This window comes from Sturnus vulgaris, chromosome 1, assembly GCF_052056855.1.
Source record: "Sturnus vulgaris isolate bStuVul1 chromosome 1, bStuVul1.hap1, whole genome shotgun sequence".
NCBI lineage: Eukaryota > Metazoa > Chordata > Aves > Passeriformes > Sturnidae > Sturnus > Sturnus vulgaris.
The window spans coordinates 96,459,214-96,475,130 of NC_142243.1; the positions used below are offsets into that span (position 1 = coordinate 96,459,214).

General features: G+C 36.2%; 1 protein-coding gene across 1 annotated transcript in view; it reads right to left on the reverse strand.

Moving 5' to 3' along the window:
- Positions 1-15,917, reverse strand: part of INVS (inversin) — an 83,305-nt gene that overhangs the window by 43,106 nt on the left and 24,282 nt on the right. Inside the window, exons 4-5 of the mRNA XM_014875154.2 lie at positions 4,309-4,482; positions 1,954-2,121 (exon numbers count right to left, since the gene is read on the reverse strand). Coding sequence (XP_014730640.2) covers positions 1,954-2,121; positions 4,309-4,482 — 342 coding nt within the window. The remainder of the gene's footprint in view (positions 1-1,953; positions 2,122-4,308; positions 4,483-15,917) is intronic.

The window sequence follows — 15,917 nt, forward strand, 5'->3', positions numbered from 1 at the left end:
CCTGAGCAACCTGATGTAGTTGAAGATGTCTCTCCCCATGGCAGAGCAGTTGGACTAGATGACCTTCAAAAGTTTCCTTCCAACTCAAACCATTCTGTGATTCTTTTAATCATTGTTAAAAACAAACAAGCAAACACAAGCCAAAAAAGTCCTCCAAGAAAACTGGACATGATCATGATTCTGGATTACCTGAAGAGAATCTTTGAGAACATTTTCAATAAGGAGACAAGTATTTTTAATCTTTTGAGTACACCTGTCTGAGATGGAGTTAATTTTCCTTGCAGCAGCTGTGCTTTGTATTTGTGATCAAAACTGTTGATAACACACTCATGTTTTGGCTATTGTGGAATAGCATGGATTCTTCTTTTCCATGTCCTGCTCCCCTGCTTACCCCAGTGAATGGGCTGAGAGTGGGCAAGAGACTGGGATAGGACACAGCTGGGATATTTGATAGAAACTAACCCAAGCAATACTTCATACCATAGAATATCATGCCCACCAAAAAAATCTCAGGGACAGGGGGAGGGCAGGAAGGATGCTCATGGCTACACCATTTGTTTCCCCAAGTATGATTAAGCATGCTGTAGTTTTTTTCCATTTTCCTGGAAGTGGCTGGCATCTGCCTGCTGATGGGAAGACTGAATAAATTTCATTTTCTGCATGCAGCTTTTGCTTTCTATACTGGGCTGGCATTATCTTCATCCACAAGTCTTCTTGCCTTTCTTCTATTTTCTCTGCCTTGAAAGAGGGCAGGTGAGTGAGTGGCTGTGTAGGTGTGAGGCTCTTGTCTGAGCCCAACACACCACAACTTTAAAAAATATTTGCCTTTTGACTACCTAATGTTTGAAAAAGTCCGTAGTTAAATACAGAGATCCTTGTGTACTTTGCAGGAAGTTTACTTCTCCAGCAGCAGAAAACTAGATACAAACTCAAAGTTTGTGACAAAATTTTGTTTGCAACAAATTATTTCACAGCTGGATACAAATTACAAATATATTGAAAAGACAGCAGTAATACAGAAATACAATATTTTTGATGCTGATAACTTCTCTGAAACTATTTTTATAGCAAAAAAAGTATCATCAACTGTAAGATTGCCAGTGTGATTTGAGAAAAAGCAAAGAAAGTTTTCACTTTCATATTTAATTCTCAGCTTGCAAGCTAATCAGGCAGACAGACATACAAGTCCTTGTAGTTAAAGTAGAATCACTATATGTCTAGTTTGGAAAGACCTTCGAAAGACAAAGATGCAGAAAGATTGTTCAAATGTGACAGAAAATTTAAATTAAGGCCTCTGTATCATTTTGGTGAACCTCTGAGATTTTCACAAATAAAAACCAAGGTAAAAATCAAGCTGAGCATATGACTTCATTGCACCCATTATAACTGTCATTGCAGAAGATAAACTGAAATATTGCAGAAAGAGAAAATATGCTGTCTATGAAACACTTTTAAATTCATACACAAAATTACATAGAAAGTCTCTTAGCAAACTGATTGTGGGCTGACTGACAACTGATCAAATATTTCCCAGAATTCTAACTTGAAAAACCAACTTAAACTGAAATTTTTAGTATAGGTAACTAGATATAAACTTTCAAATAGTGAAGGAAAGACACATAACAAAGAAATCAGTGTGCAAAATGCAACTGAAATGAGCAATATCACTGACCATTTTATCCAGGAAAACATTTAAGTCTTTCCTTCCCTCCCTCCTTACAAGACTTAGAGCAAAGACATTCAACCACAGAACCCAAAACAAACTCCTCTCGAGAGAGCAAAAATATTTAGGATATTTCTTACAAAATTCTGGATATTAGGAAAAGCAAATGATTTCATTCTCAAAGAGTTGGTGGACAAAAATGAGAACTCTCATGACAATAAAAATATTTCTATCAGAAGAAAGTAGTAAGGACAGAAAGTGTTATATACATATATAGCAGACTTTCTTACCAGAATACATTTCACTGTGTGGATTGCACTAGGGTCCTTGTTGTTAGCTGCCCAGTGAAGCGGGATTTTTCCTTCAATATCAGGAATTCCAATATTTGAATCATGTTTTATGAGAAGTTTCACATGCTCTGGGTTATTGTAGTAGGCACTCCAATGCAATGCAGTTTGCTGCAACACAATATTCACAAGCTTTTTCAAAACGTTGAAAAATTGTTGAAACATGAAAATTAAAGTTGCCTAAAACCAGCTTTAAACAACAGGTAAATAAGCAAGCTTTTGTCATGCTTCAGTAAAGAGGACTGACAGAAAACTGAGGAAATATACTTCGGGTGGCTGACAACAGAAAATTTGTAAAAATAGGCTTTAAACAAAGCTGAACAAGAGGCCCATCTACCTTAGTAAGGGCAGATAATCACATACCTTTGCTACTGAGATCTGAATTAGGTCTAAGCTGCACCACCTTATACAAGATCTAGACTGAGAAGCCCTTAGGCTTAGAACACAAGTACCTCTGGTAGGAGACTAACTGCTTTTTATGAAGACTTGTTTGGCTATGGCAAGAGAAAAATGTGTATGCCACTTAGCATTGCCCTGATGGCTATCTGGTGCAGCAGTTCAGACCCACAGAAAAAATATCTGTGCTGGTATTATGCAATGACATCTAAGCTAGAATGATCATCTGAACTAGGCCTCAGCACCAGAGCTGCACTACAGAACAATTGCAGTGATTTGTGTGGTCCCTCTTAAATTTCCAACTCAGTTGGGATAATACAAATTGACGGAGACTACTCTCCATTAGGGGAGGTGACACTGAATGCTGATACTGGACTTGGATCCATCTTGAACAAAGGTTTTGACTTTACTGTCTTTGATAACTCAGAATTCTGAGGTTGAATACTAGTGAATCTAATGCCCAATGACCCATGGCAGTCCAATAAAACATCAAAAAGCAATCCATGCTCCTATTGCCAATTCCTGACTGCCAACAGTTTTTTTACAGTACTTATCTATGTTCATAACTACATAAGCAAAACCAATGTGTGGGGGTTTCTTAACCAGCAAAACACTGGCATATTTACAAGTATTTCGTTTACCAGACACACCTCTCCCAACTGCCAAGTAACAGAGAGTTTAAGATAAAGAATAATTTTTTTCCCCAGCTCTCTTATCTCTTACCACTAGTAAACATTACACGGCACTTTGATTGGAAGCAGAGAAATAACTCCTGCAGGACATTTGTATATAGACGTACAATAACCTGGATTAGCATCCTTAAACAGTGACAAGCAATGTGTAAGTTCACTACCTCATCCTTAACTTCTTTGTAAAGAAAGAAGGCAAAAAAGAGCCTATTTGTGTTCGCTGCTGCCATGGCACCAACAATAAGATAGCACAGCCTTTTTTTCTACTTGTCACTCACTGAAGAAGGGCTCCACAAAGTGCCACCAATATCCTTGTACCAATAAAAATTTGTAATAAATTAATGAGTGTTATTTATTAAATGTGGCTGACCAGTACTCCTGGAAACTGACAGCTGCAATGAAAGCAGAAACCTTTGGTTATCAGAAGGCCAATGCAGCCTTGGTTCACTGACTCCTCTCACCTACAACCAGTTTCAGTCAGCTACCCACATGGAAGCAGATGAAAAAGACACCTGTTCAGGAGTAATATTTGACACTTTTGATGTGCACAGTTGCAGCAAGGAAACTGAAAACGCTATGTGCCCAACAGGGTCAAACAGGTTGGACTCTGTGCCTGAGATCAGCTTTCACCAACCTGAATTCCATTTTTGCTACTACTCATGACATGAACCAGGAGAAAAGTGGTCCGTGTTTTGTGGGCAATCTGGCAGTGCTTTAAATACTGGCTTGGAAATCTGTGGAACAGGCAAGGTTGCTAAACGGTTTTGGCTGGTTTATACATACCTTTGTTAATTAATTAGCATGGTCATGAAGTCAGCATGACCTCTCCAGAATGACTGCTGTAAGTATAGGCAGTTTTCTAGTGACTCTTATCATTAAAAGATTCTAGATGTGAGGTTTTTCAAAGGAAGGAAAGCAGCATAAGTACACACTATCCAGACTCTAACCAGGATCACAACGTTACAGAAAGACTTGGATGGCTTTTGAATCCTCTGTTGTTGTAACTACTCTCAAGAAGAATGTCAGAGGAGCCAGTGTAATGAACTTTGACATCATTAACACCAGGAAAATATTAATATTTCTACTTTGAAGACCTAGAAAAAGTTTATGAGGAATAATTTTTTTGCACACAACTGCTTGATGTAAAACCAATTTCTAAAGTTGCTACAAATCTTAAAATAAGCAGTTGTCTTAAAATAAGCAGTACTTTTACCTTGTTTCTGTCCTGGGTATCCACTTCTCCAGGTGCCATATGTTTTAACAACAAAGCTAAACATTTTGGACTTTTGTGACGTGTAGTTAAATGCAATGGTGTCATATCCTCCAAGTCCTTCTGCATCCAGTTTCCTCTACGAGCCAGTAAAAGTTTCATGAAGCGGTAATTTCCCTGGGTTAAGAAAAATATCAGAAATTTAAGTCAGTTTATCACACCAAATTATGACACTTAGATATATTTATATATATTTATTGTATTACAGTGCCTAAAAAAGCTTGCAGCAAAACACAGCTCAGAGCTTTGGAAACATCTAATGAAGATTTTTTTGTTAACATGAACTCTAGATATTTATATTCCATTTGCAGACTAAAACAGGGTTCATTAATACCAAAAATTCTGCAATATTATCAGAGTTTCTTAACTGTTTAATCTCAGTAAAAATCATGTGAAAACTGAAATAAGGTCATTGCATGCTGGTTTCAGCAAGGTAAGCAGTTATCAGATGACAAATAAAACTAAACATGAAGAAAGAATATAATTTTCAAAATGAAAGTAAAAAAATAACCAGGAATGATTCAGAAAGATAAAATGTACTCATCTGAATACATAGCAAATATATGCAAAAGTGATTGTTTCTTACATTTTAAAACTGAGAACTGTATGTGTTTTGGTGTGCAATATATATTATAAATGGATGGGACAGATAGCTTTACAACACATTGAAAATACTTCACATTAAGGCTTTCATTAGGTTTTCACTATGTTTTCAAAAGAAATAACACAGAAATGCTTCTTGGATATAAATTTAATGATATAATTAATGAGGGTGGATCCCAAAAAACCCAATCTGGTTTTATTTCTCAAATCACTGAAGAAGCCAGTGAAAAAATTAAAGATATGAACATGCAATCATGAAGAAGCTGTACTGATTTAGTAGTACAGCCAGCCTTGACTTGCTACTACCCCTTGCTTGAAATTTATTTTCCATATAGCATTTTGATGCTTCCACTTTCCAAAGTCAATGGTTTATCAAATCACCTTCAGCAGTTAAGTTGCAATCAAGGACTAACTGCTGGAACAGTAACTCATTAAAGCAAAACATCTGCACCTATCTTCAGTCATCATGGTTTAAACACCCTCACCTACCTTCAGTCATCATGGTTTAAACACCCCTGCTCTTTTTACTCTCTAACTTTTAGCCTTTCCTAAAGTGAAAGGAGTGCATTGACTCCTAATTTTGCTCACTGCCTTCCAACGTTTCCCCAAGATTCCAGGTTTTGTCAATTTCCCGTATAGATCATTACCTATAACTATAAAGAAAATAGAAAGCTCAGAAGAGAAGATAAATTGTACTAATTCTCCTCCACTCAGGGAAAAGCTGGAGCATTTGATGAAGCTTTATTAGACAATGTACACAGGAAAGGTGACACTTAAATCAATAGAAGTCATGTCTTTGGATTCTTCTGCTTATGAAACTACCTGCAAATTAACATACTTGAGTCTGCTACAATTCTTTTATAAATTCTGCATGTTAGTTTAGTCCCCTTAGGCTGTCTTTGGAAAAACAATGAAGAAAGGCAACCAAGTAGACAAGGGCAAGCAGTGCTAATGAACGGGGGCACTTTGGTATCTCATAAGGCTCAGAATTGCAAATCACTTTTGTCAGCAGAATGGTAGGATGGAGACAGGCCAAAGGATTCCAGAGGCCTCCACAGTATCCAGTGCCAGGACATAAAAGAAGATTCAAATTTCATTTTTCAAAGCAGCCATAAACATTGGAAGGGCACACTTGACAAAAATGACTGTTCTGTTTTTTGTCTAACAGCAATGGAAGACTTGAGCTTTACTGATGCAGAACGGATTTCACCAGGTACGGCCAAAATAAATGAATGTGATTTTTTTCCCTGCTACATTATTTTATTTTAAAATACAAATCAAGGAAAGCAAACCATGAATGAGCTCAGACAAAATTACCTTGTCCTGCTTCTACCATTTATTGTTACTAGTCGTTGCTCATCAGTGACAGCTTACAAGAAAAGCCTGCTACAGAACCTGCCACAAACCTGCCTGAACATGCAAACTTCTCTTGCCAGAGACAGCATTCCCAGCAAGAAGTGACCAAATACATCTTTTTCTTCTGCTGGGTGTCAGGGAAAGTATAACCTCAGGATTTTGTCTCTTTAGTACACAGACACATATCAAGGCATACTCCGAGGTACAGCAGCAGAACAGCAGGATGATATCTGCAGAGCTCCTAAGCCACAGGGAACACACTCAGAATTAATTCATGATAAATCTGAGGTGGAGCTAGGGATGAGAATGCTCCTCATTACTACCATTACATTGTACAGGCAAATATGAGAAAAATTTATAAAACTCATAAAAAAAGACAAATTAGCAAAAAAAAAATCTCAGCGTATCATGATGTGGTTGGCAATTAGACTGGAGGAAGACAATATTAACTAACTTGAGAGAATATTAATCTTGGAAAAAATAGCTGCTTTTCTGCATCACAGAGGATAATTCATTTGGGTGGTTTTCAATATTTTCTGCACACAGTGCATGCATACCCATGAGAGAAAAAAATATTGGTTTTGTCTTGTTGATGGGTACTTGGAAGATTTATACGTATATTCTGCTTTTTGAATGAATTCCATTGTAAAGAAGACAGAAAGTTAAAATAATGCATAAAACTAAGGAAACATGGCCTTTTATTATTAGAATTTCTCTCCCTACATGGTATTTTATATTTACTATTACACATTTTTCCATCAGTTACTACTACATTATTCTCTTGCATGCTTAGCCAACAAATCCCTCTCCTTAGAAAATGAATTTGTAACAAATCCCTTCATTCTGAAACACAAAAGATTCTGTTTCTTCCAAGTGATTTAAGATTTTTTTCACACTACCACAGAAAATACCTGTATTTACATTACTTATTTGAATTATCTTATTCATGTTTTTTCTTCTGACTGCTGTTATTTTCTTTAGTAATACCATTCATTTTGCTGTCTTCCTTTCACTTGTTAGAAAGCAATATTGTGCTTTTTAATGACAATGGAAAGTTTCCCCACCTTCAACTGTTTACTGCTTAAGTTTGTAAGTATAGAATGTATCAACATGCCTTGAAGGGAAATGCAATTTAGGTCTTATTAGGTGGAGGGAGGGAATGCTTAATTTGAAAAGCCAGTTTCTCCATTTTTATAATTTTTTTGAGTATAAAAAGTCTTCAAGCTGGATAGGATTTTACTTATAAATAATGAACTTCAGTGGCCTAAACATTCCTGGGCAGCATGAAGCTGTCTGAGTCAGTCGGTCAGTCAGCAGTCTCTTACTATTGATAGTGACTCAAAATTTATTCTATTACAAACAGAAAACATTATGAGCAAACATTATTAAATACTTGTACAGAAAACTTGGTTCCTGGCAGCCAAAATTTACCATTTAAATGCCAATTCTTAGAATTCCTTTAGATTCCATTAAAATTATTTGAAAATCAAAATACTTGACTCTGCAAACTACAGCAGAACTTCAGAGCACAGCTGACTTTAACATAAGCAGAAGAAATACCTCTGCTATTTCAAAAATTCAGCCACAGGTACTAACTACAATGATGTAGAACACATTTTTTTGTAGACAGTTCAATAAGCAACCATGGTTCTGCCATCAAGTAATGACTTCAAAGAAAGTTCTGGATCCCAAGCTAAACTACTAAGCAGTCAGAAAAACTCTCCTTCCCTGAACATTTCAATGGAGAAGAGTTTTATGGAAGAAACACCTTAGTCAGAATCAATGAATTTGCCAGAATTTAGATGGTCTCTGCAATTGAAAAAATTATCCCCAAAACTGCACGTTCAGTCACTAAAAAAAGCTGTCTAGTCTATTCAATATGATTCTACTGCCAGGGAAAGGTTTCAGTGGAAAATCACTGGTAAGCTTTTCTACCTAGTTTTCTGGGTCTACAGGAAAACATGTTTTTTTCATTATTAATCTCGAGCAGCTTTTTCAACCTATTTTCTCTCCCTGGCTTGTTGAGGAAATGTATTGAGAGAGCAGCTGGGTGGGCATCTGTCAAACAGCCACAGTCAGGCTGTCCCATATGGTCACCTAAGTGAAAGGCTAAAGAAAAAATGAGCTCTGTTCAGTGGTGCTATAATTCTAATCATAGGTTGATGCTGAAACTACTGGTTGTATTACCAGTGCACTAAAAACATCAGCCTCACATTTCACATCTTTCAACTCTGTACAGCCCACAGAGTCCTGCTCTGAGACACTGAGTGCCACGTGCCTCTGTTTCAAACACTTCCTCAGAAGTTAAGTACTTTTCACAGCAAATTTTAACTATTTCACAAGCATACAAACTTGCTTTAAAGAGTACACCTGGATTATAGAAACCTTCTTCTGACGTGCAACAGAGCTCTGTGAAAATTTATCTCCATTCTCATCCCACTAGGTCTTGGTGAGTTAACTTGGTCATTAAATAAAACTGTGTGCTGCTTCTACACTGACTAACCACTTCTCTTAGCCTGTAGTGTGGCTATATCTCAACACTAAACTTTTTGTATCCAGATTTTATAACCACACTGCATAGACAAATACAACATCTTTTATGAGAGGAGAAACTGAGCTGTACAAGGTAAGGCTGAGAGTCTTAGCATCTTAGAATATGTGCATCTCTCCAAGCACATCAAAAGCACACCCACAGTTAGGGCTACCATCATCACCAGTGGGTTAAAAGGGGACAATGCATGTAGAAAAATTGCTTATTTCCCTATTAATTGCTGAGACCACATTTTCAAAAACCGTAACAATTCTACTCCACATAAAGTACTCAACATGACTTGAAAGACTGATGTGTAATAATTTACAACGTAGAGCACATGAGCTGACAACTGTTACAGTGCAGCTAGGCTTGATTTTCGGAGTACCTACAATGGGCCTGTGAGGATGTAGTGCACAGTAAGGGTTGCTAGAGGAACTGGGGAAAAAGCAGCCCAGCATCTCTATACAACTTCCTGGTAAAAACAGCAGGGGTCATTGAAAAGAATGCCAAGCTGTTAAACCGTGAAGATGCTACTTTGGCTCCACTCCGAAATTACATACCTGCTTTCCCAGGACTGGGAACAGACAGGCCAAAAGAACACAAACCCTTACAAAGGAGCTGGTTTTCAAGGGCTTTTCGTTGCTGACAGGCATAAGCACTGAAGATGCAGTCAGGGCATATACTTGCAGCACAACAGAGAGCCTTAGAAATATTTACAGATAAACCACAAATTAGAACTTAAGGGTAAAATTGACCCTCTGGATTAACAAATCCATCCTCTAGCACCACAGGGAGGAAGAATATCTAATCCTTTTCAAAAAATTCCTAGTGATTTCTTTTAAGTGAAATTACAGTGTTCAGGATCTTTTTCCTCCCAGTTCTCTATTTCAGGCTTGGGCTTTTAGGTTTTATTTCTTGTTTGGGTTGTTTGTTTTTTTTTAAACCAACATACTCACAAGGACACATTTCATTCTTCTACCCATGAAAATACAGTATGGCTTTTAAAATCTAAACAAGCATTGGTGTTTTTATCTCAGTAACAAAGGATAAACCCTACATTGCCCTCAAGAAATCATCAGCTCTCTGCACTCGTTCTAGTTGGAACTCTTCTGTTTTGAACACTAGTAAGCAGAGGGCTACAGGGCTACCAAAGGGGGTCCCACAAAGTACCCTACTGAATCCCAATGACACTTGTCTACTGCTAGTGCATAAATCCAGTCAGATATACTTAAAACTGCATTTCTTCCATAAATTAAGCACATTCTCCAGTTAGTTAGCACATTACATCCTTCTCAGTCATGTTTCAAATAATAAATTCATATTACACAGAATAAATCGTTACGTGTGTCATCCACTCCCCACACCATCATCCCCCTGGGACTTGTATTTTGGACTATAATATTTCTAATAATTTAAATTACTTTCAGTATTCCTATTCTTCTGATATCTTAGCCACTGCCATCCTTGCTTTGACTGTTAATCATTCCTAACACCGTGCCACTCTTAAGTATCCTTTAAAAAATACTATTCATGATTCTAAGTTTGCTCATGAAAAATATTGACTGATATTAGATTCAAGTTGCAACTCTTAAGGAATGCTAATACATGCCTTCTGATCTTACAGCTCATATTTCAACTGTATCTGTTTTCAGTTATCAAATAATTATTTACTATCCTCTTACATTTTGTGTCCTAATTTCTAATTAAGCTTGCAATTTTCCATCTAGCACTACAGTTAATATTTTTGTACAGGCCTAAAAAGGCAGCCTATTGAATTTATTTCTATGAAATGAGCTAACTAAATATCCAGTTACTCTTACAGAACCTACTGCTGACAGAAGGTGCTCATTTTACCGAATTTTCTATTTCTGCTTGCATATTTATCCCCATAATTCAAATTCTTATATGCTTCTGAGGTCAAATAGGCTGTCTGTCTCAACTACTTCCTTCTTAAAACATTACATACCACTTTTTAAAAATGTTATTGAATACCCTAAATTCTGTTATGTCACAATTCCTAAAGAATGATTCATTGATTAAAATTCCTTTGCACCTTACCCCTCGCTATTTCTGCACTTGTGAGATGAAATTTATCAAAAATCAGGCATTAACCACTGACCACAGCCCCAGACAGAGAGCCCTGCAGTAACTAAGCCTGGTCAGCAAATGTGCAGCAGAGTGCAGGCAAGTGATAAAACAGAAGCCTCCACAAAATCAGAAACACAAAGGTCAACCTATTGAAAGGGGTGTGTTTGAAGACAGCAGTGCAGCAAGTCCACCAACTATGACAGAAAGGATTTCAGAGATCTGATAATTATACATCTCTACCATAGATTAATAATTTATTAGCTTATTAAATTTTGATTGTTGAAATATATTTATTATTAATTAAACAGCACTTATGTAAGACATTTTAGCAAAAATTTTCTTAACAATCTTTTGTGAAAAGATAGACTAGCTAACAATCAATAAATCCTCTTCAGAGGAATATAATATATAATTCAGTTACTTTTACTCTTTCACAAATAGAACAGCACAAAATTATTACAGCTAAATTAATTGCAAAGATAAAACATCTCCTGTTCTAATACTACACCAATCATAACATGGGCAGTGATTATACAACTATTTAATAATTATTATTGTATTTAATGTTTACATTTTTCTTTTAAACTCTTAAATAGTACCTAAGAAAGTAGGGCTGGATATATAACAGCATTCTGAGAACAGAAAAACTAACAATATCATGGATTATTGCATACGTATCCACTCATGTACATGTTCATTTGCTTCAGACCCAGATTTAGAACTGGTAATGTGCACTGAAATTTAGCACACCAGGCCACTGATCTCCTTTTCCAGAGAAGCACATTCTGTCCCAAATATACTAAATAAATAAATAAATAAAGTAAAAAACCCAAAACAGGTTGCTAGGATCTTTTAAGAGTCAGATTAAATTAGTTAAGCCTTTTAAACCCAGAACTCCTTAGAAGTTGGAGTCAAGACTTAATTGTTGCTTATGCCTGAAACACAAAAATGTCTATGCTTTTTAATAGTGACAAAGCAGTTTCTAAAGCCAGTAGAAATCTATAGGTTGACAAATACTAAATCATATTGTACACTCAAACACTCATTGGAGGTAAAATATGTACAACGTGAAAGTATTTTAGATTTTGCCTAAAAAATGCAAGCAGAACATATCAGCCACTTGGCACTGCATTAACACGTTTTGCCAACAGATTAGCACAGATGCTAAAGCCAAAGTTGAGAACAGTTCTTTGCTGTCAGATGCTTTCAAGAAGCAGTGAAAGTCAAAAAACTCGAACTCCTTAATCGCTAGCTAAGCCTTTGAAAGCTAAATACATCCATGAAGTTTCTCTTTAAAACAAAAATGGCAACTGAATTTAACCTGCTTATCTTCACAGAGTAGAAACCTCTCTTTGATCTACTCGATCTTACCGAGGATAATCTTACTATATACGCAAACGTGCTCATTCTCTTTCCAGCGAGGAGGTGCTGAAGAGAAGATGCTTCACCCTACAAATAAATTTTGTACAAAATAAACACATTTTCAAACCTCAAATATTTTAATAACTTTGGAAAGTAAAGGGGTTGCACACGTGGTTTCTTCAGGGGTTGTTTCATCTTTTAGTGTCTCTTTGAGAAGAGGCACATTCTAACAATGTCAGAAACCACTTGGAATGATGTGGACTTCTGTCACCAACACCTACCAGTTTCAGTAGCTTTTCAGGAAACAAACTAAGCGCTTAGAAAAACAGAATCTGTTCTATCATACTTCTAATCTGATGTCTATAGAACAGACTACTGTTCCAAAAGTAACTGAAATCCATACATCAAAAGGATTATTTTGATATGCTTATACTATCATCTACTTGCCAGAAATCTCACAAGAATTCTTCAGAAGAAAAACTACTAAGAGAGGCAAGTAGATATATGAATTTAATTTACAAATAAGAATTACTTGGATTTGTAAATTAGTACTTCTGTTTTGAAATCTTACCAACAAGCAATACTAGAACTTCTTGTTTTCTAATACACTGAAACTGAATTCATACTGCCTGGTTACAACAGCTATGAGCCCTGCAAAATCTACCCTTCATTGTATATGATTCACTCCTTGAATATGAGTAAATTTGTTTAAACAGCTCCTGAAAAAAACAAAGTCAATATAGTTACTTAGAACCCCAGTTTCCAGTTAAAATTAGTAAAGTCACCATCAAAATATCAGGCTGTCTTTCTGGTTATCACTACCTAAGGGTTAACCCCTTGATTAACAATGCAACTGAAAAATAAGAGAAAATCTTTAGGAATATTGTTTTAGACATAACCCTTAGCAGACATGCATAGGTTTGAAAAAAAAAATCTGTAAGTTCTTTATTACCTCTATGTGGATAAAGATGATGCCATGCCTTCTATCTAACAAACCACTGGTGGATTTAAATATGCAACGCCCTGCTAACCCTTACAAGTTGACCATGACAAAAATATCACTGATTTTTGACATTGGGTTTAATCTTGCGAAGTACCCTTTTAGCAACTTCGTTAGCAGCATTCTGGACTCCAAAGTAAAACACTCAACTGGAGAAAATCTCTCAGACAGCTGAACAGAAACCTTATTTACCAGTTTTCAAGCTGAACGTGTTCATTTGTCTGGCAAAGCATCTTAGGCAATACATCAGCAGAGAACATCAGCATGACTTGAGGCCAGTTCTGACTATCAGACATTTTGACTGAAAGCAAGGCAGTGTCTCAACTAAGAGCAATTCTCCCTAAAGCCCCTTGCAAGATTGGCTTTACTCTCTTGGTTTCCATAGGAATAGACAGAACTATCAACTGGCACACAGTTAAAGAACACAATAGAGAAGACAACGGACCAGCACTGTAAAAGCCAAGGTAAAACTGTTTCCCAGCATAGGCTGAAAGAAAATAGGTGTTTGTATCTTACAGCCTTTGACCTCATTTATCCATGACCTGTACATGTTGCTCCTATGTAGTGTTCTTAGCTCTTCAGCAATAAATGTTATGGTCTACCTATAAAAATTAGAGGCTTTTGCATAAAAAAACACTTCAAGGATGAAAATGCAATTAGCATTCTCATTTCCAGTTGATCTCTTCCACTGTTCCTGAACTTGTTTTCCTGTAGTGTTCTTTTGAAGTCACTCAGGCAGAAGTACCCACAAGACACAACCTCTGGGGATTTACGACAAAGCCTGAGACACATCCATCATCCATATTTACAGGATCACTGCCCACCTCTCCATAAAGAATCAAACACTAAGCTTTCAAAAAATATTGCATTTCAAAAATTAGTGATTTGAACGATTTGTCAGAAAGTACTGACTCCCTCCTTCCCAAAAATACAAGTACTAGAAAATAGTTACTATGTTCATTTTCTTCATCTTAATGGGTTTGAGTTGAATTGTCTAGAACTAAGAGTACCATAACAAAACTAACAAAATGTAACCCTGAACCAGATGGATGCCTTTTAAAAATCTAATAAAAATGTTACAAATCGCAGTATAATCCGTTGCAGAATTCTACCTGAAAACAAGTCTAAATAACAGCCATTAGTCCAGTTCAAATCTTTTTATCCTACCTTTGTGCAGTACTATGTCATTCTGGAAGCAAACTAATTGCCATTACTACTAAGCATCACTCTGACTAGTACTGTGTCACTACTGCCTTGTACTTCTTAATTGCACCCCTCTACGTGCATGTCATGTCCTTATAGACTGCTGGAAGCAACAACGCCTGCAAAGTGAAAGTACAGTTGCATAAATGCTCATTTTTGAGCACAACTTCACAAAATTTTTTTGTTATTATTTTAGCTGCTGTTTTATCTGCAAATAAATGCCCGACTTTTATATGATTTAAATATGTTTCAAACATATTAAGTCCTATTACAAACCACTACATGAAATAATTGCAAATCTACCTATCAAATTCTATGGGACGAGAAAAGGTCTCCAGCCACAGCAAAGTCTCCAGAACTATTGCAGAAACAGACAGACAATCCATATTGAAAACAACCAGCAATAAAGGTAGGTTTACTCTTAATTTAAATAATTATTCAGACACTTCAGGCTACTTTTACATATGGCATAATTTTATAGTTTCTATAGACACTGCAGTGATGTTTGATATTTAAAATGAAGCCATAATCTACTTACAGTACTGGTAAATAAATCAAAACCTTCATAATCTACTCAAACTGCATCCTAGCAGTAATAAAAGTACTGGATTTATTTCTCTTTGCTCAGACTAGAGGCAAATAAAATAACAATTCAATGTTGGTGTTACAAAGCCTTCCCAAATCCACACCATATTAACAATGTCAAAAAAACACATCCTTTGTGTATATCTCTATCTATGTTTAAATGTTCCTATCATAAGGTTGAATACACACAGATGAGAATCATGACATAAATCAGTTAATATTTCAGCAAAAATTATACCTCATTAGTAAAAACTGGTAGCATTCTTCCCTAATCCTTCATTAACAAAAAAATGTGTAACAAAAGAGGGCTCCCAACTGCTTTACAAAGAGACAAGAAAATTTAGAATCTTAAGAGGCATGTTAAATTAATTTTGCATTTTATGAAATACTGACATTAGCTGCTGCTTTTCAGGCAGCAACATTATTTGCTTATGCAGTTCATACATAGCCATTTTGACTTAAGTGTGATTCACTTAATTCTCTTTAATCAACAATTTAACCAACTGTTTACAGACAAAGAGAGAGACAAATGAAAGATTAGTGCCCCTGGAGTTTGTGGCTGGCCATAAGATCTAAATTTATTTTTCAAATACCTCCTATAGCAGTAGCCTTGCATGCTGAAGACATCCTATCTAGTAACCTATTGATTCAAATGACAAGCCTGAGCATCAGATTAAGGATGTGTCAGACACCTGATAGAAGATTCCTGGAGATTTCAGCAGAAAGGTGTCCTGTTTCAAAATGATCTATTGCTGGTACTTCATGTATTGAAGCCTATGTGGATACATTTAACACAAAATTAATTCACCTAAAATTAGAATA